This window comes from Microcebus murinus, chromosome 27 (genome assembly GCF_040939455.1).
Source record: "Microcebus murinus isolate Inina chromosome 27, M.murinus_Inina_mat1.0, whole genome shotgun sequence".
In the NCBI taxonomy this organism is placed as follows: Eukaryota; Metazoa; Chordata; class Mammalia; order Primates; family Cheirogaleidae; genus Microcebus; species Microcebus murinus.
In genome coordinates this window covers 9,497,916-9,523,539 of record NC_134130.1, presented here as the reverse complement: position 1 = coordinate 9,523,539, position 25,624 = coordinate 9,497,916, and the positions used below count along the sequence as shown (strand labels likewise).

Genomic DNA, 25,624 nt, shown 5'->3' with positions numbered 1-25,624 from the left:
TGGGTTGTTTCCACAGCTTTGCAATTGTGAATTGTGCTGCTATAAACATTTGAGTGCAAGTGTCTTTACAATAATCAAATTAAGAACCAAATCAAAGACTCAATACCCTTCACAATAGCAACAAAGAAAGTGCCTAGGAATACACTTAACTAAAGAGGTAAAAGACCTCTATAGGGAGAACTATGAAACGCTGAGGAAGGAAATAGCAGGGGATATAAACAGATAGAAATCCATACCATGCTCGTGGGTCGGCAGACTCAACATTGCCATGTGTTTTTAGGTTAATTAATACTCTCTCTCTCTCTCACTTCCATGCATCTTTAATGGTTTCTGTTCTGCATGGAATGTATACTCCCAAGTTTTCATGTTAGCTAACTCTTTCCCTTTTTTTATGTCTTAGCTGCAGCGTTCACTAGTTGCTGTGGTAGATACCATAACAAGACTCTATTAACATTTGTTTTAACCTTCTAGTAAGCTTTCATTTCCTGAAGAGGTTAGAAAGCTAAAATATGTATTTCCTTGACTCCTTTGCAGCTAGGGTTCCAGATGGATCTTGGTTTCTTCAACAAGGTATACCTGAGTGAGACTTGAAACTAAAAGTGCCACATGGGAAAACCAATTGTTTTTTGGGGGGTAGTTTTAGAGAGCATAATCTAGTCCTGGAGGTTGCAGTTTCGGCAGCAGCTTTCTGACTCCCATATTATGCTAGGATGGTTGAGTCTGGAGGGAGCAGGTGGCCCCTTGGTTTTCTGAATCAGGCCTGCATGGAAGTTCCCATAGTGAGCCAGTTTGGCAGTTTTGTTCTGGGACTCATTCCTGGGCTCATTCATCTGCCCAATGATTTCAAAGCATTTAGTTAAATTCTTTTCTGCTTAAAATAGTTAAAGTAGCTTCTATTATCCGCAGTTGAACCATGATGATATTATATTGTATTATATTTGGCAATAAAAACATTTGCAGGCAACAACTTTCAAGACTAGGCATTTGGGATTGGATAGTTGACCTGACAGGTTTGAAGAAAAAGAGACTGTTTCCATTAGAACAGTGGCTCTTAAAGTTTGGTTCCTGGACCAGCAGGAGCAAGAGCATCTGAGAATTTATTAAAAATGCAAATACAGACATGCCTAATCAGAAACTGGGAGTGGGGCTCAGCAACCTGTGTTAAAACAAAGCTTCCAGGTGATTCTGATGGATGCTGAAATCTGAGAACTACTGCCTGGGGGATAGGTTTTTAGCAGTCAATGCCACTTAGTCACTTAAATAATCGCTTTTGAACTACATGCCTTCTTGTAGACCCAGTCGTGACTGCCAGGTCACAGTGTGATGGGCAGAGACTACAAGGTGGGTTGAGTGCTGCTTGTCGTGTTAGAAGAGTTAAGGAAAAAAAAAAGGGGCACTGGGCTTTAAATTTTTTTAAATCATGGTAAAAAAAACTACGGAGTTTTGATGGGTTCCCTAAAACAGTCTATTTCTTGTAACACTGATGTAGCCAAAACCCAGATGCAGTCTTACCATACAGGTTCCTGAATTACAGTGTAGGCTGAAATTATAGACTTGCCACATCCCTTCTGTGAAAGTTAGAACACTGATTAGGAAGGACTAGAGCACAGAGAAATGGAATTGAGACATTTGAGAAGATCTGGATAACTACATGTATCCCAGACCATTCCCTCTAGAACAGCAGTCCCCAACCTTTTGGGAACCAGGGATCTGGTTTCATGGAAGACAATTTTTCCACAGACCAGAGGGGTGGTGGGGTGGGGGTGATGGTTTCAGGATGATTCAAGCGCTTTACATTTACTGTGCAGCCAGACCTCTCCGCTAACGATAACCTGTATTTGCAGCCGCTCACTGCCTCAGCCCCACCTCCGATCATCAGGCATTGGATTCTCACAAGGAGCATGCAACCCAAATCCCTCTCATGCGCAGTTTACAGTAGGGTTCGGGCTCCTGTGAGAATCTGGAGAATCTAATGCCCCCGCTGATCTGACAGGAGGCGGAGCTATGCGGCGATATGAGTGATGAGGAGCGGCCGTAAATACAGATGAAGCTACCCCACTGCTCACCTCCAGCTGTGTGGCCCAGGTCCTAACAGGCCATGGACTGGCACCAGTCTGCAGCTCAGGGGTTGGGCATCGCAGCTCTAGAATATACCTCTATATAATTTCACAATGCCCTACACTTCACAGTCATAGCTCTTTTTTCTGACTGTAATCATATAATTGTATAATTATGTTATATATTAATATATGAGACTGCTTATTCTTTGTTGTATTTGGAGCACCTAATACCAGCATAGAGTAGGAGGTAAATACTGAGTGAATAAATGAATAGTTTGTTTTCTATCATCAAGCACCTAACCAGTTCTCCACATTACGCAGAAATGTTTCGTACAAATTTAATTTGGCAAAGAACTATAGCACAGACATTAACATTAATAATGAACTGTACTGTGGGAGAAACAACAAATACGTTATGGTATATGCCTTCTTCCCTTAATACTTCAATTATTCATTTTATTTACTTTTGAAATTTTTAAACTGCGGTTTAATTTCTTCTTTCGTCTGCACAAAAAATATTCCATTACTATAATTTTAAAATATCAGTTTCAGCTTGTCTTAAGTACAATTAAGGTTTGATTTCCTCACTTCCAGGACACTGGAAATCCAGGATGAGAAAGCAGTGACCAGAAAGTTTTCTATTTTTTTTTTTTTAGCAGCTCTGGTAGGAAGTTACCTTAAAACGGTCAATTCTAGATTTTCTCCATAGGCAGAGAATTGGTTATGCTTTACAAAGCAAAGGTTTTACATTTATTCTTGATGTGTTTTTCCTCCAGTAGCTGTTCTCCTTAGGCTAATTTAAAAATGAGTGTATAATTTCTTGAGTGCTCATTATTAGAATGGCTAGTGCAAAAAGGCTTGGAACGTGACAGGAACGTAAAGATCTCGATGCTCCTACTACTACTATTGCTAGTTGATGCCCCGCCCCTGCCACTTTGACAACTACTAACAGTAATTGCAGATGATATATAATGGGGCATATGTACCAGGAACTCTATAGTTACTATGATTCTGTGCTACTAAATTCTTTTATTATCCCCTTTTTACAGAGGAAGAAACTAAGGCACAGAGAAGTCACACCTTTGCCTAAGATCACAGACCTGGAATTTGATGTCGAATTTAGGTGTCTCTCTCTAGCACCCAGGCTCTTTGACTATCATGGCACAGTCACGAAAATGAAAGTTGACAATGAAAATGTCATCTTGGTGCCTCTCAACATGTCTGCTTCTATCACCAGTCAGCAGGCTAGGCTGGTTTATGTATTTAATTAACTATTAAATGATTTCTAGCTTCATAATCATTTTAAGGAAAAAGAAAGCAAAATCTTATTGATGGATGGAAGAAGTTTCATTTGTGTTTTTCTTCATGCTAGATTACAGTCTGGGTTTTCTGGAATTCGTGGATTAATTCATTCACTCAATCATGCAACACAAGACATAAATCAGGTTCTTGTTAAGCAACCACTAAATGGTAGCTATTATTATTACTCAAGAACTAACAGCCTGATGGAGCAGACACATAAATAAGTGAAATACATAGTTTTTTAAGTGCAATAACAGAAGTTGGTAGTTTGTACAAGTGATCTCTAATAACAGGATCATAGAGAATATAAGTCCACATTTAACTACTTTTATTCAGTCAAAGAGAATCTTTCCTGAGCTTTGTCAATGCTGAAGACAAATGATACACCTTCTTTTGTTCAACTGTCTCTCATTATCATGGCCATGTACACAACAAAGGGGACACATTTATGTCCCTTTTACAGAAGCATGGAGGGTACCTTTTTGTTTATTTAATAGAGAAATGAAATGTTATAGAAAATAATACATTTATAAAGTACATAGTCTCCTTGAAGCTTGTGTTCATGGAAAATAATATACTTGGGTAAATATAAAGATCATTTTAAAATTAAATTATTGAGTTTCTTATTTTTGGTGGACGCCTCATGAAAAAGGTTTATATTTAGCCTGTGGCAAAGTCCTGGTAACCTCAGCTGAAAATAAAGACATGTGGCTACATGGCTACACAATTTGCTCAATTGTGTAATCTTTATACAAAAAAGGTCACATTGCTATCAAAGGCATTCTGCCTGCCCTAGGTCTGAAATATCAAATCTCAAGAGCCAAAATAAAAATTATGGAAACTGGAAACAATTCCTAATAGCCAACTGTTAAGAAAAGGCTCCATATTTAGAAAGTTATTTATTAAAATAAGTCTGAAAAGAAGGGTAGCGACTGAACTTGGTTTTCCATAAAATGTCAAATTCTTCCAATTTGCTTCAGTGTTTCATAAAGGCATTTTGTTATCTTACTCCTTTATATTTATTTGGTATAAATGTTAAGAGGAAAAGAGATTTCAACCTCAATAATCCATTTTTGTAAGGAAATTATTTTCAGGGATAAATTAATCTGAGATATTTGATGGGCTGCCAGGAGGGACCTCCTGCCAGGCATTTTAAGGTCTCCTTGTCAGCCCTGACTGGCAGCCCCCTCATGAGGATCTTCTCACCCACAGCAGTTTGTTCTAGGCCTTTGAATAAAGCCACGTTGGCTAGCCATCATATCACACTTCACAGAAGGCTATTACCTCAGTTCCCCACTTTTCCTATGCACAAAAAAATGTGTTTTTAAAGAAGAAAAGAAGAAACTGAAAAATTAATTTACAAGCCTGTTAGAATTTATCTTTCTCTAAGGGGGAAGTAAATCCAAATACAGGTGAGAAAGAAATCTACTTATATAAAAAGGGAAGTGAATATGAAACTCAGCATATGGAACCAAATCTTATAGATAGTAAAGAAGTGAATAAGGTCTAGTATATTTTCTTAAATAATAGTATCAACACATTATATGATTTTTCCTTCTTTCTAACATTATGCAACTGGATCCTTTTAAGTCTCAATGAAGAAGAGACGTGGACTATAAAAACGTGGGTAATGAGTTTACAGTTTTCCAAAATCATATAAAGAAGGCATATACCAATGTCAAAATTCTGATAAAATATGCATATATATATAAATAAAACTTTACATTTATGACTATAACTAGGAGTAATACATACAGATCTGGATAACATCTTGGTTACTGAGTTCCATACATAAAAATTATACTAAACCATGGTGCCTAGAACTATACACTGTAGTTAGTATATAAGAAGCTTCAGTGTATATAAAGAATGGTGCCCCCATACTAAGAGCTAAGATTGCCACTGGAAATAATCCACTAGTAGAATCAAAGCACAATAGATAAGATTAGTTTGGCAAATGCAAGCAGGAAGAATCAAAGAGAGAATCTAATAAGCCCTGCCAATGTGGAAAACATGTAGCCCAGTTAATGTTACAGACAGACTACCATAAAAATGAATGTCTCAAGTGAAGTCCAAAGTACTGTTTCAGAGAATTTCTCACCCTGTCTAAGGAAGAGGGTGCCTTCCTGGATGCCATACGTTACTAGAGTTCATTGACATTGGTTATCAAGATCCCAGGGCCAACTCTTCTTTGTTAAATTATCCACTCAAAATTTTTTCATTTATAATTTGGCTATCCATATTGAGTTTCCAACAAGTGCACGATGTGACAGTCATCTTGACATAAGGGATTTGATCTGCACTACAACACTGATGTAGGCATCAGAGATCTGGGTCAGATACCTGGCTCAGCCTCTGGCCATTGTCACCTGCAGCAGTCACACACATGCCTGATCCAGACTGGGTCCACTGAAGTTTCTGGCTCTGAAAGGCTGAGGTCAAGATGAGGTGAATCCTGTCCTAAGAAATACTGCCTAAGTGGTCCACTTCTCCCCCTCTTGCAATTTTGATTGAGAAGACCCTTCACGATGACAAAAGGGTCTCAGTTTGCTTCTAGATATTTCACCTATGCTTAAAGAAACTGGTGTAAAGTAGAAGATACAAGGAACCAAGTCAGCACTGACTCCATGACAAAAGTGAGAAGCTTCTCTTAAAAAACCAAGCCCTAATATATAACTATTTACTGCTCTTCTCATGAGAGAGCAAGGCAGAAAAGGCTGTCTCATCAATGAATCAAATATTCACTTTCTGGTTACTCATATAATAAGTAAGCATTCATTACATTCTGATACCTTAACCAATTAACTTTCTAATAACAATAACCAGGTCAGCTGCAGTACTTCTATTATTATCTCAAAAACTTATGACCAAGGATCATTAAAAGGTAAAATGCTCAGTTTAAAGGCCAATTTCTGCTACACCCCATTTTAAGCCAAGAAAGGGTTAGATTCAAAATGGGATTAAAAACTCAAGTAAAGCAAGTTGAAAAAATAAGGATTCTGAATTTCCTATCAATAATTACTTTATTATAACAAGAGAACTTTTTCTGGACACAGGCATAAATATTTAGTATATTTAATTCTCTTAAGAATAAATTTTTAAAAATAAAAGTTAAGAAAATATTTGACAGCTTTTCAATTTATTTTAGGTTTTAAATTGAGATAAACGATCAGACACATGACAAAGACAACAATTTTGGTAATTGCAGGATGATGCAAACATCTGTGTATTTGGGGCTATACAGGAATTTTTATTTGGTTGATAGAAAACTAGAATTGAAACTAATTGCTGAATTTCAACCAATTTAAATAAATTACTTGACCTAGAAGCTATTTAACCCTAAATTTCTCAATGCAGCTGCCAGAAATCTACTTTCCAAATGGAACAACAGCTGGTTTTGAACAATACTTCAATACAGCAATTTGTAGTTATTCTGAAGTGTTTTTCTCTTGCTAAAATTACAAATATAATTGAGGGGGTAATTTTCAAATTTTTCTGAAAGATTATACTATCTTTGAGGTAAAAAACAAAACAATATTATTGTGATTTATTTTTAGCATTATCTTTAGAAACTACTTGCTAGTTTTTATTTATCTAAAAACAACACATGGCAGAGTATAACCTTGCCTTCATTTTAGAGCTAACTTAATAACCCTACAGTGCCTGTGGCATTTCAACATGTATCTTCCCACGTGATGATTCTTGTTCTTGAACTTTGGCGTATCTCTCTCTTTCTCTCCCCACTGATCCACTCCTGTGATTTCCCTACCATGGGATGTTAAATCCCAAATCTCCACCTCTACTTTGACCACCACTCATCACTCTGGCCCTGCCTTTTCTGACTGTTGAAGATGTCTACTTTGTTGTTCTACCAGCACTTCAAACTTATTTTGTCCTAAATCAGATCTACCTTCTTATTATTTCCACTTTTATTAGTTAATGTTGCCATTGTTCTTTGAATTACCAAGGTTCAAACATGGGGATCCTCTTTAATTTTCACTCTCCCTAACAGCTCAGAACAGCGCAGTGTTGTACGCAAGGGCTCCAGAGCGAGACTGCAAACTCACATCCTGACTCCCCTACTTCATGGCAGTGTGACCTTCAACAAGTCCCTGGCTTCTCTAGGCGTCAGTGTGGCCTTCACAACATAGTTATGAAGTGCACATCAGAACACAGCTGTTCAGTTAATATGAGAAAAAGGATGTAAGGGCACAGAGAATTTAGCACAAGGTAAGCTAGGATGATGATGACAATGAACAAGAATCTCAATGACCTGTTCACATTCTTCCCATTCCTTACATAATTCTTGTCACATCTCACATAGACCTTATCTATGTCACTGCAAATAAATTTAAACTCAAAAGGCCTGTCTTGGTTGCAAATGTATAAGTGCCTCAAATTTTCATTAATGGCAACCAAGCCATTCCCAACCAAGATCGAGAACATATAACATATCTACTTATGTATCAATGTGCTTTGTTCTCACTGTATGCTAAATAACAATGTAATGAGAATTCAGGAACTGACCCTATTTGAACTCAATTTCAAACAGCACTTCATAAGCCATATGGTCAGAAATTAAAATCAGTCTCGATTCTTGATAATGCAGAGTAGGTTATCAGCAACAAATGATAAATAAACTCTTTTGTCATTACCCTAGACAGCTGCCTTGCAGTCCCCCTTTCCTCAGGAAATGAAAACTAAATGTAATTTTAGCCTAAGAAAGATGTAAAGATTAGAACAATTACTAAAAAAAAAATCAGAATCATATAAAGTATTACAAAGTCAATATTAGCTATTAAATATCTTTTGCTTTGCATTATCAGTGACTTTACACCCTGCAAGAAATAGAGTTGATTAAATGTTTTATGAGTGTCCATTTAAATATTTACCAAATGTGATTAAACGTCTAGGGGACCACCACTAGTAGAACAAGATACCCTGCGAAAAGCATACTTGTGTATTGAGATTAGGTGTTTGCTGTTGGTAATTTTTAAAAAGAAAGAGGAGGAGAATTACCGCTAGAGACTGCAGCTCTCTCGTTTCCTCCTCTGCTGCGGAGGCATGGTATGACAGGACCTACAGGGTGAGAAGAGGAGTCCAGGTTACACAGGCGACAAGGACTGATTCTCTAGAATTGCAAGCTCAGAATTCCACTATGCCTTCTTGGAGAGAGAACTAGACTCCTCAGGATGTCCAAGCTGACTTGCTGCTAAATCCCAGATTTAGATTCCATTGCTTGTTTCAGAAAACAGAGAGTCATTCTCCCCATGATCAAAGAAAACTCTTGCAACTGCCATCCTGACATTATTGCTCTAACAAACACATTATTTACAAGGCAGCCTAGAAATAACTATTGGCTCAAACTTGGCAGAAAATTTATTTTGAATTGTTTGGGTTTTTTTTTAAATATTGACTTTATTTTTGCTTGTGTATAGAATTTGGTGTGTGTGGGGGAACTTTTGCATAAACTGACATTTTAATGCTGATGTTTGGAAAGACCATAGTCTAAAAGTGGCTCTCAGGTGGGGGCCTATGACCACTACAGACATCCATACAGAGAGACTGCATGGCTGGGATGTGACGTCACACAGATTTATGGATCCCTCTACACTCACACAGCTTGAGAGCTAGGAAGAGGGAAGGGTGGCTTCTAAAGCTGCCCATGAGCAGCTGAGATCACTGGGACTCAGAGCTTCTCATGCCTTGGCTGGAAGCTCACACGCAGTGAAAGGGCAGGGGCCTAGGAGCTAGCTATCAACTGCTAAGCTTGTGCACTTCCTATTACCTCGTGAGAGTGAGAAAGTCAGGCTTGTTCTCTTCTTTCTAACTTAACACGAGAATCGTAATCTCCACTTTCAAAAGCGACAACTTCTGAGTACAGGTTGAACCACCCAAATCTGAAAATCTAAAATTTGAAATGTTTCAATAAGCACCTCCTTGGAGCATCCTATTGGTGCTCAAACAGTTTCATATTCTGGAGCATTTTGGGTTTTGGATTTTCAGATTTGGAATGCTCAACTGGTAAGTATAATGCAAATATTCCAAAATCGCCCCCCCCCCCAAAAAAAAATTTTGAAATCCAAAACACTTCTGGTCTCAACCATTTCAGGTAAGGGATATTCAATCTGAACTGGGATAATATTTTAGACACTTTTTAAAATCAAGGTAGTGGTTGCATTTAAAATGCCTATCAATAAAGTTCATGTATTCACAAAAAAACTCCAAAAGTTTTAAAATCATTGATGAAAAGGTAACTCATTTTTGGATTTTAAATGGCGAGTAAATTAATTCAGCAGCCCAAACTACTTTTCCTTGAATCAGTCTTTAAATTTTAAGCAATTTAAAATCTAAAACCAAATGGCATATATGCCTACTGTCTTGTGATTAAGAATTTTATCATACTGAGCTATGTGGGACCTGTCTTAGCATTTGAACCAGGCGTCCTCAAACTACGGCCCATGGGCCACATGCGGGTGTTTTTGCCCATTTGTTTTTTACTTCAAAATAAGGTATGTGCAGTGTGCGTAGGAATTTGTTCATAGTTTTTGTTTAAACTATAGTCTGGTCCTCCAATGGTCTGAGAGACAGTGAACTGGCCCCCATTTTAAAAAGTTTGAGGACCCCTGATTTGAACCATTAATCACTAGGAAACCTCAGGAACCTCGGAGGTGCCATCTCCTGCCCATATGAAATTGACAGGTCATGGCTGCTAACCTGTTGCTGCTAAGACCATAGTAGCAGTTTGTGGAGAAAAGACTGTGAACATGAATTAGTCTTATATTAATAAGTGCAATGCAACATGAATAAACAAATAAAGGAATGATACATATACATTCTAAGTTCAAAATATTATTTGTATTACATGCTAAAGATAAAAATAGCACCTCACCCCTAGGGTAAAAGGATTAATTTTGTTAGCACATACGCTCATTAGATTACAGACGAAGCATCTGATAAAGGCTAGCTATTTTTATTGTCATCGTTGCTTTATTGTTATTATAATGATCATGACTTCCAGGTCGAAATAATTCACTACCTTAAGAAGACCTGAGTGCTTTGAGTCCTTGGCTTAGGTCCAATGGCCTCATAAAGGAAGGAAAATTTTTGTCAAGGTTAGACCTGTGATCACTAAAATGAGTTAATGACTCATATATTTAGCTAAAGGAGAGCTATAATATAAAGATAGAAATAAATCTCAATTAGGATAACATTCAGAGATTTTGAACAAAGTGATATATCTGTGACTGCTTCAAAATAATCCAATGGGAGGTGAAGAAGAGTGCAGTGGAGTGAGTGTGGGAATGGATGGAGTTATACTGGCCATGGGTCAATAATTATGGAAGATGACTGATGAGTACATTAGGGTCTCATTAAGCTATTTTTTCTACTTTTGTATGTTTGAAACTTTCCAAAATAAAAAGTTAAAAAAAAATTCTAATTGATAGCTTCCATTCTTCAGTGTAAAACCACAGAACTAGAAAAAAAGATTAAAAATTATATTTATAATGTATACACATACATGTACATCTGTATATGTATTTTTGAAACTATATGCATACATGTATGTATATGTATGTTTATATACATAATTGAAACTGTATTTGAAATATGTATTTGTGCGTCTATGTATATATGTGTACATGTACACATTTGAAACAGATTTCCACTGGTTTATTATTCAGGGTCTTTTACATAATACTGTAGTAAACCTACTGGTATCATATATTCAGCTGAGAAAGTAAGTGTGCCATTTTGGTTTCTGGTAAAACTTGGATGTATAATGTATATCTTTCTAGCTCTTTAGGTTAGATATTTGTTTATGAGGGATTAGAGGAAATGTTATTACATCCCAAACACTAATTTTCACTGATCTCAACTAGATAAGGATTTGGCAAACATTCAAATACATTTCATAGTGATGTATGAATTAGTAGAGATGTTTGCACCTTTGGAAGTCATTTCTCTAAATGGTCTACAATGTCAGAAATTCTGTGTTATCCGAAGTGAATGCTGTCAAGGCAGCCGGTGGCACAGTGTGGAAAGGACCAACTCTGCTGAGCAGGCTCAGCCTGCGTCCCGATGCTGGTCCCCTGAGCCAGCACGTCCACTGCTCCCTGAGCATCTAGAAGCACCTGGGGGCGCCGCAGGGATGCAGACTCCCACCACCTCTCCAAAACCTGCTGAACCAGAACTTTCAGCAGTGGAGTCTATAAATCTGTCGCTGGAAAGTTTCTGAGATGGTTCTGGAGTAGCTAGTTCAGAAATTTCAACTATTCTTGCTTCTCACTGATTTTCTTTTTCTTTTCCTCACTTCTAATTCTCTTAAGAGTGCCTGGGCTTTCTGTTTTTTGTTTTGTTTTGTTTTAATTTATTTGCACAGTTGTTCTCATGGAGACATGGAAGGCTCAGGCAGTGGGTAGGGCGGACAGGCGGCAGTGGTCACCTGTGAATGGATTATTAGAGTCAAAGGTGCTTTCTGCAGAAAAAGCAGGGGACTGAAGGGATAAACAGCTTGAGTTTGGGCTTGGTCATGACACTTGGCAAGTTTCTGAAATATTCTGGGTCTTAGTTTCCTTCACTCTTAAAATGAGGACAATAAGAATCTCATCATCTAAGCACACGATTCTTGTGAGGATGCAATGAAAGAACACACAGACATGCCATGAGTTGCCACGGGGGAAAGGCAGGAGCTCAGTGTCGGGCTGTAGAGAATGAGGGGTCTTGTAACTTCAGCCCACCTCTAGCGTGACCATCTGCTTGGCCATGGCTCTCTCCACAGCTTCGTACATCTGCGTGTTCTGGATCCCCAAGCCACAAAAGATGACAAAAGCTTCCAGAAACTGCTCATCATTTCGGTTGAAAGGCTTAACCTTGCCAGTGCTCTCCTCCATCTTATTAACAAGTTGGCAAACCCCTATAACGATCCAAGAAATTGACAAATGTTACTGTTAAGAATCATGGCTTTTACTGACTTTGACACACATATACCCAGAGGCTGTCACGGTCTTCTTTCTTAGGAATGCCTGGCATCTCCAAATAAGCAAATGAACTCCCACAAAAAAAAGCTAGAGCGGTAAACAGAATTTATATGAAAAGTAGGTTCACACAGTCCTAAATGTATATTGCTGCCTGTGTTCAAAAAAAAAAATCCTAGAGTACTATTTTCTTCCAGACTCAGTCATGAATTTTAAATCAGTTGAGTCCCCAAAGACAATTTGTCCTTTGGAAACTAATTGGATTTTTGTACATTTGCCAAGAGAACAATTTTGATGCACATCAGAATTTTGGGTCACACAGACTGCTTTCCTTACTGAGAAACCAGAAGTTAAAAAGCACAGTTACACACAAAATAGAATGCAGAGAGCAGGCAACTCCCATAGGCAGTCTCAAGTTTCAGATACGCACCTCTGTATCCGGGAGAATCTTATTTGTAGACAACTTTTGATACGGCAAATAATTATGAAAATAAAATGACTATTCACTTAGAAACAAAAGCAGATCTAATATGTGAAGAAAACCATAATCTCCCAAGTCCTGGGTTCTATTAGAAAGTCAAATATGTCAATAAAAATGGAAGATGACATCAGCGTAATGTTAGATGTGTGTTGAACTGGTTGTTCTACGAGATTCTGAGCCCTGCGGTCTCTCTGTGAGGAGTCTGATGATCCAGCTTACCTCTGGGTAAACAAAGTGCTATAAAATCCGTATCACTTCTATCTGTGAATATGCAAAGACAGACTTCCACCCCGTGCCCGCCGTGGGACAGGCGTTGTGCCGAATGCTTTGGCAGACATGGGATCTCTCGTCCTCACAATTTCTACTGAGAGGCAGCTGTGATCAGCCCCATTTAACAGATGAGGAAACCAAATCTCATCAAGTTTACACCATTTGCTCAAAGGTACTTACTTAGCTGGTTTGTGTGGGTCTAAAATTCAACGCCAGCTCAGGCTGGCCCCAAAGATTGCTCTCTTTTCACCACACTTTGCTGCTCTTTACCTGTCATTGCTAGCGATTCCCTGGTGGCCCTGTGCGGGCTCACATCCCTCCCTGATCCCTGTCAACGGCCTGGCTGCTCCCCACGGCCCTCCTGTCTTCCCAGGGGAGCCCCGCGTCCTTCCCCATGAGCTGCCCGGGGCCTCCCGCTTCCTGGTGAGCCGGGCGCCCCTCTTCTCTATGTCCTTAACACTGTGTCCCTTGGTGTCTCGATGGGAGATTTTATTTCCATCTGTCTTTCTAGGCTGTAAATATCTTAGGCTTAGAGATTTGTTTTCTTTTCAGTTCCATTTCCTCAGCTAGCAAAATGCCTAGCATAGAGAAGGAACTCAAAATGTTTTCTGAGTTAACGAAAGAATGTGTGACTGCCGCCTGGGCCCAGCCTACTTTCCCACGAAGACTACAGCATGTTGTCCCTTATTTTTTCCTGGAGGGCAACATGATTTCATAGAGTCTGTGATGACACATGGCTGCATGATGTCTTCAGTCCCTTTATCGCTACTGCTGTTGACTGTCTTTATTTTTAACACCATAAATTATCTGTTTTCTCCTTTTTTGCTCTTTTTGTTTGTTTGCATAAACAGTAAAGACATCTGGATGCCTCTCCATCTGCATTCGGGCTGCACGGATTACTCCTTTAACATTTATTCCATAATCAAGGAAAATGTTAAGCAAGACATAATTTGGATGCTGCAAGTAAAAGCCATGCACTAAATGGCAATCAGACTCATTATCTTAAAAGTACATGTCCCATGTATGGTAACCAAGACACAGGGGTTATGTCCTGCAGCCTTCATGAATCTCCACATTGCAAATATGGAACTGTTTATATGAGGCTCTGGCTGTCTCCCAAATCCCATTTTCCTGCGAGTCACATGCCCTTATCCTCAGATCACAATGGAACTGCCTTTCAGCTTTATTAGAGTTTTCTCCTACTCAATGGCCATTTTTTAGAAACAAGATATTTTGTATTACTTCATAAGAATTACTACATATACAAGAAAAGTATAACAAAGAGGGGCTGAGAGGTGGGTATCAGGCAGGGCGCTAGGATTATAACCTAGCAAAGTGAGTCTCCTGTACAGCAGTTCAAATCTGTGACTCAGTCAAAATTCACTGAATGAATATATTAAGAGGGATTAAATTATACCTCTGGAATTACTCACAAGTTCTTTAAATGGAATGTTAAATGCACAAATACAAGGGTCTGCCGTAACAACCACAGCCCAGAGCAAAACAGCTTAAGTTCGCTGGTGTTATAATCTACTACTATGGATACAGCTACACAGACACAGCGTTAATTAAGCTCAAGGCAAGACAAAGGACACTGAAGACACGTCATCTGCTCAGGCATATAATGTAATTCTCCTTCGAAAGTGGGAACAGCCATTGCTATATAGCATTCGTGATAATCCACTGATCTCTTTATGTCCTTGAGAAAATTTGCTTAGGTCAAACAAAAATACCCTAGTTAAAAAAAAAAGTTATAAAAAAGATTCATAACAAATGAGGTTCTTCATTTAAGAAAATTAAAAGCTTGAGCACATTTACAGATAGAGTTGGTATCTTACAAAATAGATTTTAATCATCCAGGAAATGTTACTTTATCACTTAATCATTTCTAAATTACTCAGAACTTTATAGTTTTTCTCATGTAGATGGGTGTATATTTCTAGCCAAGTTTATTCCTTATTATGGGAAATGAGATTTTATCCATTATTATTTTCTAACAAATTTGTCTTGGCATATATTAAAGTTATTTCTCTTTAATAATTTGATAACCAGGCACTCTTTTAAAAACTCTCTTACTAGATGATAACTTACAGCTGACTGCCTCAGAGATTTCCTTTTAACAATCACATCATTTGTAAGCTATTTCATTGTGCCTCCTCTTTTTTCTATGTCCTCCTTATTTCAACTCTCTTCTCCTCTGATTGGTTTCCTTAGAATTTCCTTTAAAGCAACCATTTTTTTAGCAAATTTCTTTCTCAATTACTTTCATGAAAAATTTTAAACTCCTCTTGAGCTAGTATTGGTTATTACCAATTTTTATAGAATTTCTCCATTTCACCAAAATATATTAATTTGGTACACTGTACCAAATTAATATATTTGGTATTTAATTAATTATTGTATTAATTAATGTATTTGGTAATACATCTGGTAATACCAAATGTATTAATTTGGCAAACATCTTTGAAAATGTCTTCTTTATCTGTAGTTACATTCCCTCTCTCATTCCTATTTGTGTTCCTCTTTCAATATCCTCATTATCTGTGTCGGAGATTTGTTTATTTGTATTTTCCCATTATCTCATTTTATTCTCCCTCCTCATTTCATACATTTAGTTTTTCAGTTTCTTTCTTCTGCTTTCTTTCTCCTATGTGTTTATTTATTTGGAAAAGGCAGCATGGAGAGCAGGAAAGAAAGAGATGTCGCTTTTCCAATGTCTTAAGTTGAATGCTTAGTTAAAATAATTTCATTAGTTCTTGATTAATAATAAACTTAATATTTTAAACGATAAATTTTTCTGAATCTACCTTTACTATGCACCTTGAGTTGTATTTATACAACCATTAATTTTCTAAAATACTGTACTTGAATTATAACATTTGACTTCTTCTGTTATTTAGAAGAATGCTTTTCAGTTTCTAAGTGACCTTTTCCCTTCTAGTTTATCCTTTTATTATATATTTCCAGTTTTAACACATTGTGATCCATGAAAGCAGCTGTACTTCTATGTTTTTAGAAATGACTGAGTTTGTGTTTTATGTATGTATGTCATCAATATTCGTTAATATCTGATGGACATTTGACAAGAACCTTTGTTTTAAATTATGAAATATAAAAGTAAATCTACATATGCCAATTAAATCCATTTCATTCTTTAATCAATTCTAATATTTTATTTTTTCTTTATACTTTAATACTGTGAAAGTGTACAAAAGGACCCCTATAATTACCAGTTTGCCTATTTCTTTTTTTTTTTAAACAACTTTGGTTTTTATATGTCAATGATGTTATTCAGTTTATCAGCATTCATGGCAACTGCATTTTCCTCTGTTGGATTTAACTTTAACCAATGCAAGATAACCCTTTACATTACGTTTTTACCTTAAATTCTATTTGTTTCATATAAATACTGTCATCCCTATGTAATTTTTGCCCATTTTGTGTAAAATATGTTCTTACAAATGGCATATACTTCATATCTTGCAGAAACTCCTCAAAATTTCTGGTCCAATAAAGGTATGTGTCTCTGTTTTTCAGTGCTATGTTATAAAATTTTATTTCCTAGGGAGATCAAGGGGAAAACCACATTATAAATGTTATGATGAACTTCGAACTTCATAGTTCAAAACTATAAAGTTTTCCTTATTTTCCTTGTTTTCAGTCTATTCTGGAAGCTATGATCCTTACACTTATTTTTATCATATAGATCTTCACTTTTATAATTTTGAGCTATAATTTCTTAATTTTATATTTTTCTCACTTTCTTCCAATTATTACTTGGAAGACTGCTCCTACAGTCTTATTTCCTGGAGCTTATTATAACTAAGCATAATTTACAATTCCCTAACTGGAGAAAAAACTGGATACTTTAAGTAATGTAAGTAATTTGTACCATGGAAAACAATGTATAACTTAATTATAAACAAATGAGCAGCTAGTGTTTTGCCAAGTGATAAAATTTAATATCAAAAATAAAATGAAGTAGAAGTTAAATTTAAACATATAGCATCAAAATGTTTATGTATGCCTTGGAATTATATTGCAACACGTAGATGAGCAGATTATCTAAGTATTCATCCATTTAAGGGTCTACACTTCAGTAATTTACTTAACAAGCCAAAATAAATTAACACAGTAAGATAAGATGATACGGAATAATAATCAATGATGCAGAAATTTACTGAGGATTACTCAGAAAAATCCTGTAGGCATGGAGGTCTCCCAAAGTTCACTGATGCTAAGTAAATAAAATGAAGTGTCTTTTGCAGCATCAGAATGATGCAGGCGTTTGGACAGTTCAAATAGGCTAACAGAACAAGTCTGAATGCAAAAGAGACTTTAAAAAGTGACTGTGAAAATACAAAACAGAACCTTCTTACAGTGTATATGAGAGAAGATTAGTTGTCCCAAACTGGTTACCAAATACATATTTTTTTTCTCATACTTCTCTGTCAAACAATATGTAGTATACCTCTATAATTTTTATCTTTATTACACTTTTTTTTTACTAACAAGGAGATGTAAATGTAAGCTATTTAAAGTGGAGATATTCTAAACACGTGGATTTTTGTGGGGGGCGGAGGGGTATGGGAATAGGACTAATTTCTTCAAAATATGCCCTGAAACTGGTATGGAGAAATAGGCATCAAAATTTCTGGTAAATACGATAATGGGGAAAAAGCATCTTTAGCCTAATAAATAGGGTAAATAATTGGTTAAATTAAATGAATGTTGAAATATATTTCCTTCACAGTGTTGGAAGCACCGTGGTGGAAACACTCCATCTTAGCCAGGGCACCAAGAAAGTATCTCACAGGAAACAATCCCCCAGGGAATCGGTCTGAGGAGACAGCAGGCCCCACGCTGGGTGAGTGCCTATAATGTCATCTCCCTGTCAGTAATCGAAAACAATGAGGGAAGGAAGAAGATTACAGAAAACACACAGGCCCGTCCATCCTTCTGGGTGTAATGCTATGGGGGTGCTCTATCAGAATTACAGAGCAGTGAAATCTGGTTGGTGATGTGTAAGACAAATTATCTACAACCACGATGTTTTTTCCATGTCTGTGGGTGCCTAAGTACAATCCAGAATTCCAATTCAGAGTTTTGTCACACTTATAAAACAGCAAGGATCAACTTGTGTATGCCACCCTGCCACCCCCCCCCCCACCTCGCCAAACACACCAGGAGGGAGAAATCAGTTCCTTTTTTTTACTTACAGGGAATTTTTCCTCTCCAATATGACCATTTGCTTACTTTTGGCTGGGTCATCAAGCAGGGTGACACATTTGCCAAGAGAAGTCTAATTATTTTAATTGTTATTTTTTTATTTCTTTGCTAACTTGTCTGGAACGGCAACAGGATCATAGAATGTGAATTCTGAACAGACACGAAAGGTTATGGAGTTCAGCTCTGCGGAGGTGAGTAATGTGCCCATGATCACTTGCACGGCGAAAGGTCGAGTGGCACGAGCATGGTGCTGAGTCCTACTCCCAGTCCAGTGCTCTCTGCACATCGCCCAGCTGGCTCTCGTCCACCACGTGCACAAAGCCATGACAGCGCCTGGTGCATATGCTTCCAGGACCCCCCATTCCCCGTCATTACTCCAAAGAAACGCTGCTGAGGAAAAGTGAAGACGTGCCTTAGTGTGGCAAGCCGCCACTCCGTCTTCCTTCTCATGACAACCTCCTAGTAAATAATGCACCCCCCCTTCTGTAATTTATTTTCATATTTTCAAAGGTCAAAAGCAGCTTATAGTAAATCTTTATCCTTATATGTGAAATCATTAAAAAAACAATAATACCATTTATAATGTGGTTTTCCCCTTGATCTCCCTAGGAAATAAAATTTTATAACATTTACTTGGTATCATATTGTAAGATACCCTTAGCAGTATATTTTTATTGCTTAGGTTAGAGATCTGATTGGTGATAATCTTTGAAAGGAGCTTACATATTCGTTAGCCTCTACTTTTTTCTCTGACAACTGCAGAAGAGAGTGCAGTTGACCAAACAACCTGGCAGGGAGTTGTCATGCCTGGCTTCTAAGATGCCTTATATATGCAAATGGCCATAGTCAGGATCTGACCCTCAGCCTTGTAGGTGTAGAAATAGATTGGCATGCTGAGGGCAGATCCATTTCTCTGGGGTGGAGTCACAGTAACTGAGGTGACGAAGCTGATTTGCAAAACCAGAACAGCATTAATGTACAGCAAGAAACAGGTCTGTCCCAGAAACAGGACTGGCACCTGCAGCGCCAGCCCAATGCCTCAAGCCTAGTTCACTAATTTACAGTAAGAAACAACCGTCAGACCCACCAGTCTATTTGGGAGGAATGAATAACGCATTCTCCTCCCATGAGCTAAGCTACATTAGACAGGAAAATAATCAGTAAAAGGGAAGTCAGACTGGTTGGTAGGCCTGGAATCAGAACAAGGGAAGTTGGATTTGGGCAATGCTTAATGGCATCAAGCCTATGTCTCCATCTCACAATAGAGACGTACACTAGCAAAGGGACTAGAATCTTTAAGAAATTATTGGCTATAACCTGAGCATCCATCTCCACTTCACCATGTGGTCCGAATACTCAATGCACACTGATACAACTCTCTATATCCATGTCTACGTTAGGGACAAAGGTTCCCTTGTCCCTGGACAGAAGGTGGATAGGAACTTTTAATATTTGTCCATATTTTTTTTTCTATTTTCATTAATGATACCTCCTACCCCCTCTTTGTGATTACTCTCCTTCAATAAAATTACAGTCAAATCTTGCAACCTGAAAACTATTCAGACTTTTTAAGGTAGATTTATATATCTATGTAATGTCCCATTAGGGTTTTAATTCTACAGTTCAGCCTTTAGAAGGGCACTTATCTATCCTTTATGTCCAAGTTCTTGGGAGAATGCTGACAGTACAGAGCTTTTTCACTATGTTAACCATGGAAGATTGTCATATAAAACACCACTTCACCCTACTCTTAATATAAACTGCAATACCAAGAAATAAATATGTGGATAAAAGGACACATTAGTTCATTTTTCTGAAAATGCATTCTTGCACCATTCCTGAAGTAGAGGTTTTTCTATAACCTTCATATAAGAACGTATGTGCCAGAGGGCAGGGATTTCTGTTTTGTTCACTTATCAACTGTTCACTGATTTATCAACTACCAAGAACAGTGCAATGCTCAATAAATATTTATTAAATGAATAAATGTATACAACCTACAATCTAAACCATATATTAAAAAAAATCAAAATCCAGCAAGCGAGACTCTAAAACAACATACATTATCCACTTCATATCTCTAACTCAGTGTCCTATATTGCAATGCATCATTCTAAAACAAAACAATTCTGCTAAAAGAGGATAAAAATTATAAAAATACACCATAGTCTTTTGGAATTTATCAATTATTTCAAAATTCTTTTTTTTAATGTTTTTTTCCTTCTGTGTTACCTCTAGATCAAAATTCTTTATCATTACAATTTTTATCTTTTTTCCTGACATTTTATTTAATACATTTAACACTTTAACACATTGCCACACTAGCAAAAATTTTTTTCCCCTGGGGCAACATGCTTTATTACAAAAATAGAATTAAAACTTCAAAAACAAAATGATCCTAATATAATGAAAATTTTGTTATTTTTTATTGTTTTCTGTGCATGAGTTACATGCAAAATAGTTCTTGAGGTTCAAGGCAAAGAGACATGTGAGTCATATATGTTTCACAAGGCCCTGGGCTCAACACTAGCATGAGTTAAATACAACTCACATGGCAGTTAATGTGTTAAATTTATACTTGAAAGAAAGCAGCAGCTGGGAATACATTTTTTTAAAAAATAAGTGTACAGTAAAGGTTATTGGAAAGGCTTTACCTATGACTTTATTCTTCTTTCCATTTTTTATAGGTGTACAAAGCAAACTTCTAATGCACTGCTGGTTTACATTTCCTGTGTTTTCATTCTAAACAAAGAAAAACAAAATAAAACAGCTAAAATGGTAGAGATAGATTTGTCCATTAGATATCTTATAAACTATATGGCACATTTGAAAACACTATATGTTCAATTTTTATTAGCAAGAGAACACTGGAGTGCAGAAAATGTACAAATTATAATGAAGTTGACATAAATATAATGTAAAACAATCAATCTTTACTTTATTAAAAAATAATATCCCAGGTTTCTTTTTTTCACAAGCTTTCTAAGCAATTTATAGTAGGTAACATGTTTATTCAGTATCTACCATACTGGTGTAGTAGATGTCCCAAATAATTTAACAAATGGGACAGAATCCAAACACCACCTGGAATGCTACATGTGACAGACCTGTCCTTCGGTAGTAACACCACTGCTTCTATTGCCCATATTGCTAAAGTTTTAAAAAGGTCTCCTAGACATCCAAATAACAAAATTAAGGCAGCTGCCTCAAAGTGCAACTCTTTTCTGAAATAAGACAAGAGAAAATACTAGAATTAAAAGTTTTCAATGTCTGAGAAACATCTTCATAGCTTTGCCGTCAAGACAAACAGGTCCCCCTTTTCCCACCGAGCTACTCACTACAGTAGATTACCAATTGCGTAAGTTCAAGCCACACAGAACTTAATTTTTACAAATAAAACAAGAACCCCAGCAATACTATCTAATGAATGCCATTAAGTTATAGTTAAATTACTTCAAAACCAGCATGATAGTATATTGATACATGTTCAAACAAAAACTGAAAAAAATACAGAGAAAAATACCCGAGTATGACTTTCAATACATGTTATGAGCTGTTTTATTCTCCTTCATCAGAGCAGGGAAAGCACAGATTTCTCCTGAGTAGCCAACTCTAGGGTCAGTCCTTAGTTGAAGGGTAACTCTAAGTATAGCCCTCTAGCTTCAAGTCTAAAATTGGGTTACTTACTGTCCAGGGAAACCTTTTGTCCTTACTGACATCTGGGATATTAAGTGGTTCCATAGTATTTTTGACATACTGAGCATACATGTAATTGATTTTGTTTGCATCACGTTCCCTGTGAAAATAACAGAGATGAGTTCCTTCTTAGCCGTAAAAACTACAGGCGAATAGAGTTAAATATTTGGTTAAGGAGAAACATACCAGTCTTAAATTATAAGGCAAAACATATATCTTTAATTGAAAAATGCAACTTTAAATATGCTTGATGATTTACAACTTTGGCAGTTACTATAATTTAAATGTTCTGAAAAGACAAAAACCCACAATATTTCAACTGTCTAAAACAGTTTTAAAAATGTCATAAGTGGTCTTTTTATCAGTGTTATTGGGCATATTGACTTTTGGTGTCGTTTAATGTGAAATTCACATAGACGCCACCCATGTCTTATTTTTTCATTAGATTACAGAATGAATGTGGCCTCGCACTTGTTTTACTTCCTCAAGCATTTTTTTTAATCTATTTATCCGAATACAACAATGTTTTACACATTCTAAGACAGAGAGAAAAATCAGACTGGCCTAGAAGAATTTTTTTAAGCTCTTCTCTTTAATTGTGTCTTTTTCCTTTCTCCTCTGTCCTGTCTCATTTCCTCAACATCAGCTCTCTCTCCACATTCTTCTGTTTCTCTGCTTTGAGATCCTTTGTGATACTTTTTAAAATTAAAACTTTATCTTCCTCAAAAAAATTGTTTTGAACTTACAATATCTTTACCAATTTTTTTCCAGTCTCTTGCTTAATACACCGAACATAAAAGATTAATCTGATGCCAGAGGGAAACTCTGTGTGTTCCCTGGTGAAGGTGACGCATTCGGCAAAGAGAGCCAGGCTGTGGAAATTGACTCCAGCGATGAGGAGATACTTACCTTATTTGTAAAGTCACTAACTGAATAAATGGGAAAGCTCAATAATAGGAAATATTTCAAAATAAAATACAGTTGGCCCTCTATATCGTGGGTCCACATTCTTGAATTTAACCAACCACAGATCAAAAATAATTCAAAGAAAAAAAAACAGTAAAAAATAATAAAATGATTAAAAAATACAAATTTAAAAAACAATACACTATGGCAACTATTTCACATGGCACTTACATTGCCTTAAATATTATATTAATATGTAATCTAGAAATGATTTAAAGTACACGGGGGGATATGCGTAGGCTGTTGGCAAGTACTATGCCATTTTATATAAGGGACTTGAGCATCCATGGATTTTGGTATCTGTCGGTCATGGAACCAATGCCCCATGGATGCCAAGGGACAACTGTCTATATCTCAGGAAAAATGTCCACTCATTCTGAGTTTCCAAAGTTTCAATGTTTTTCCTGTCTTCTGTCCTTCACACCCACCTGCCCAAGCTGGTTCTTGGGACAGTGGTTTCATGTGGTGGTGTTGAGAACTAGTGATTCCACGAAGATTCCTAAACTCTGTGGCCTCAGTCCTGGCCAAGCTATTTCAGTCTTCCCTTTTTTTTTGCTGTACATTTTGGTTTAGGTGTAATTTGGTCAAATCAGGTACTAACCACTTGTCCAGTATTATGTATAAGTTAAAAAGAATTAAAAGGAAATGAAAAACAAAACAAAACGGAAATGACACAATAGTGACATAGGAGTAAATGAACTTGACTATTTCTCGAGACTAGACTGAGAGTCTGTGAAGGCACGCCGATTACTGCACATACCAGACCTGATACACTCCTAGGGCCCTACTTCATGCATATTATCTGGGTGACATTCAAGAAAAGCTTATGAGATAAGGGAAGGTTTTAGGTTAATGAAACAATGTTTAAAACCATGAATATAAGATAGCAACAACCTAGAGAAAAGAAAATAAGAAGGAGTTATGGTCAAAATAAGAAAAATGAAGAGCTGGCCACTGGGAGAAAGAAGTATACTGAAGAAGGAAGTACCCTTGTATAACTCCCTTTTAAAATAATTAATATTAATAACTATTAATATTCTTATCACCATCATTATGTTAACAGCTGGAGCCAGAAGAAACTTGAACTTGTTAAACTCAAACTTGGTTAGGCAACTAGTCAGAGAACATCAAACCAGTCTTACAGGAGTTGACATAGAGAAGCGGAAGTACAACAATTACTTATAAATCAACAAATTCCTAATACCTGACTTAATTCCCTGAACAATTTTAAGTTTTCCTGATGGCCACTTCAGTGAAAAATGAGTATCAGAATTATTAAAGTTACAGGATACCATGTTTATTTCTTATTCTAGAAGAAATGTTGATAAACTCGTTCCTGTATTCAATAAACACAGATCGAGCACCTGCTCCGTGAGAGGCAGCCGTAATGCTCCATGGGAAACAAATGTATGCAGGTCAGTCACCGTCCTAAGCAGCTGAGCATGGAGCAGGGGGCTGCCATGGGACGAATGATGTTTTAGCTACAAGTGCTGTTGGGGTAGAATCTGGTGCAGAGGCTGCCGGTTGTCCTTTAGTAACTCTTCTCCCCTTCTCTTTGGACACGTGGCTACCTAGAATAAAGACTACATTTCTCAGCCACCCTAGTGGCTGAATATTGCCCTGTGACTAAGTTCTAGTCGATAGGATAAAGATGAAATGTGTGTGTCAGCTTCTAGAAGCCTTACCTAAGAGATAGTTGGTTCTTACTCTCTGCCCCTTCCCCATCCTCCAGCCTATGGTTTGAAGCATGGACATGGCGACTGGAGCTGCACCTTTGATCCTGAAGGGCCACAGTCTAGAGACACAAGGTAGACAGCCCAAAGGTGACGAGGTCCCCGAGGCCTTTGTGGAGCAGCTCTGTATCACCAACCCTGAGCTGCCCACCTCTGGGCTTTTACAGGAATAATTACACTGCATTCCTGCTGAAGCTATTTTTTATTTGGTGTTTTCACGATCCAGTCAAGCCTAATCCTAATTAATACAGTTAGTAACAATGCAAGCACCACAGGTATGGAGAAGATGGACAGACAGCACCTAAATGGAATGGATTAGGGAAGCGATGGCATTAGAAAAATGCATGAAAGACTGGCTAAGATTTTTAAAAGAGAAGAAAGACATTAGGAGGGAAAGGGGAGGGTATTCCAGGCAGGAAAAAATAAATTAAAAAAAATATGAAACACACTGCTGACATGGAAGAGAGTTCTATGTATATTTAGAAAATACTAAATAGTTAGATTGTCAAGAATAAAGTGACAATTTCAGGCTGAAAAAGTCCGGCTAGGACACATGTTGGAAGATTTTGTAAGTGCAATACAAGAAATATGGATCTCATTCTTTAAATAACAGGAATATCATGATGGCCTTGAGAACGTGCCTCTCAGAGCTCCAACTGCAGGAGAGTAGCTGACTAGTGTCTCGAGTTGCTGTGCTCTGGAAGCCATTGCCATGTCTGCACCGAGGTCATACCTCCCAGGTCTGCTCCTACACAAAGACCCGGCAAACCAGGGATCCTCCGTGGGCCTAATCCTCGGAGACCCAGGATTCTTCTGATAAGAAACTTTGATTAGAAGACTCCCCAGCAGCTTTGTCAACCTTGCTTAGAACTGATCAGCTGTCTAAGACACTTTCACTCAACCTTCCTT

The 25,624-nt window shown here is 37.2% G+C and overlaps 1 protein-coding gene across 3 annotated transcripts in view; it reads right to left on the bottom strand.

The window, feature by feature from the left end:
- PDE5A (phosphodiesterase 5A) overlaps positions 1 to 25,624 on the bottom strand; it is a 124,197-nt gene that overhangs the window by 31,677 nt on the left and 66,896 nt on the right. For all 3 annotated transcript variants that reach the window (XM_075998317.1, XM_075998319.1, XM_075998318.1), the window contains exons 8-11: positions 22,008 to 22,116; positions 20,975 to 21,062; positions 12,104 to 12,279; positions 8,382 to 8,441 (exon numbers count right to left, since the gene is read on the bottom strand). In XM_075998317.1, coding sequence (XP_075854432.1) covers positions 8,382 to 8,441; positions 12,104 to 12,279; positions 20,975 to 21,062; positions 22,008 to 22,116 — 433 coding nt within the window. The remainder of the gene's footprint in view (positions 1 to 8,381; positions 8,442 to 12,103; positions 12,280 to 20,974; positions 21,063 to 22,007; positions 22,117 to 25,624) is intronic.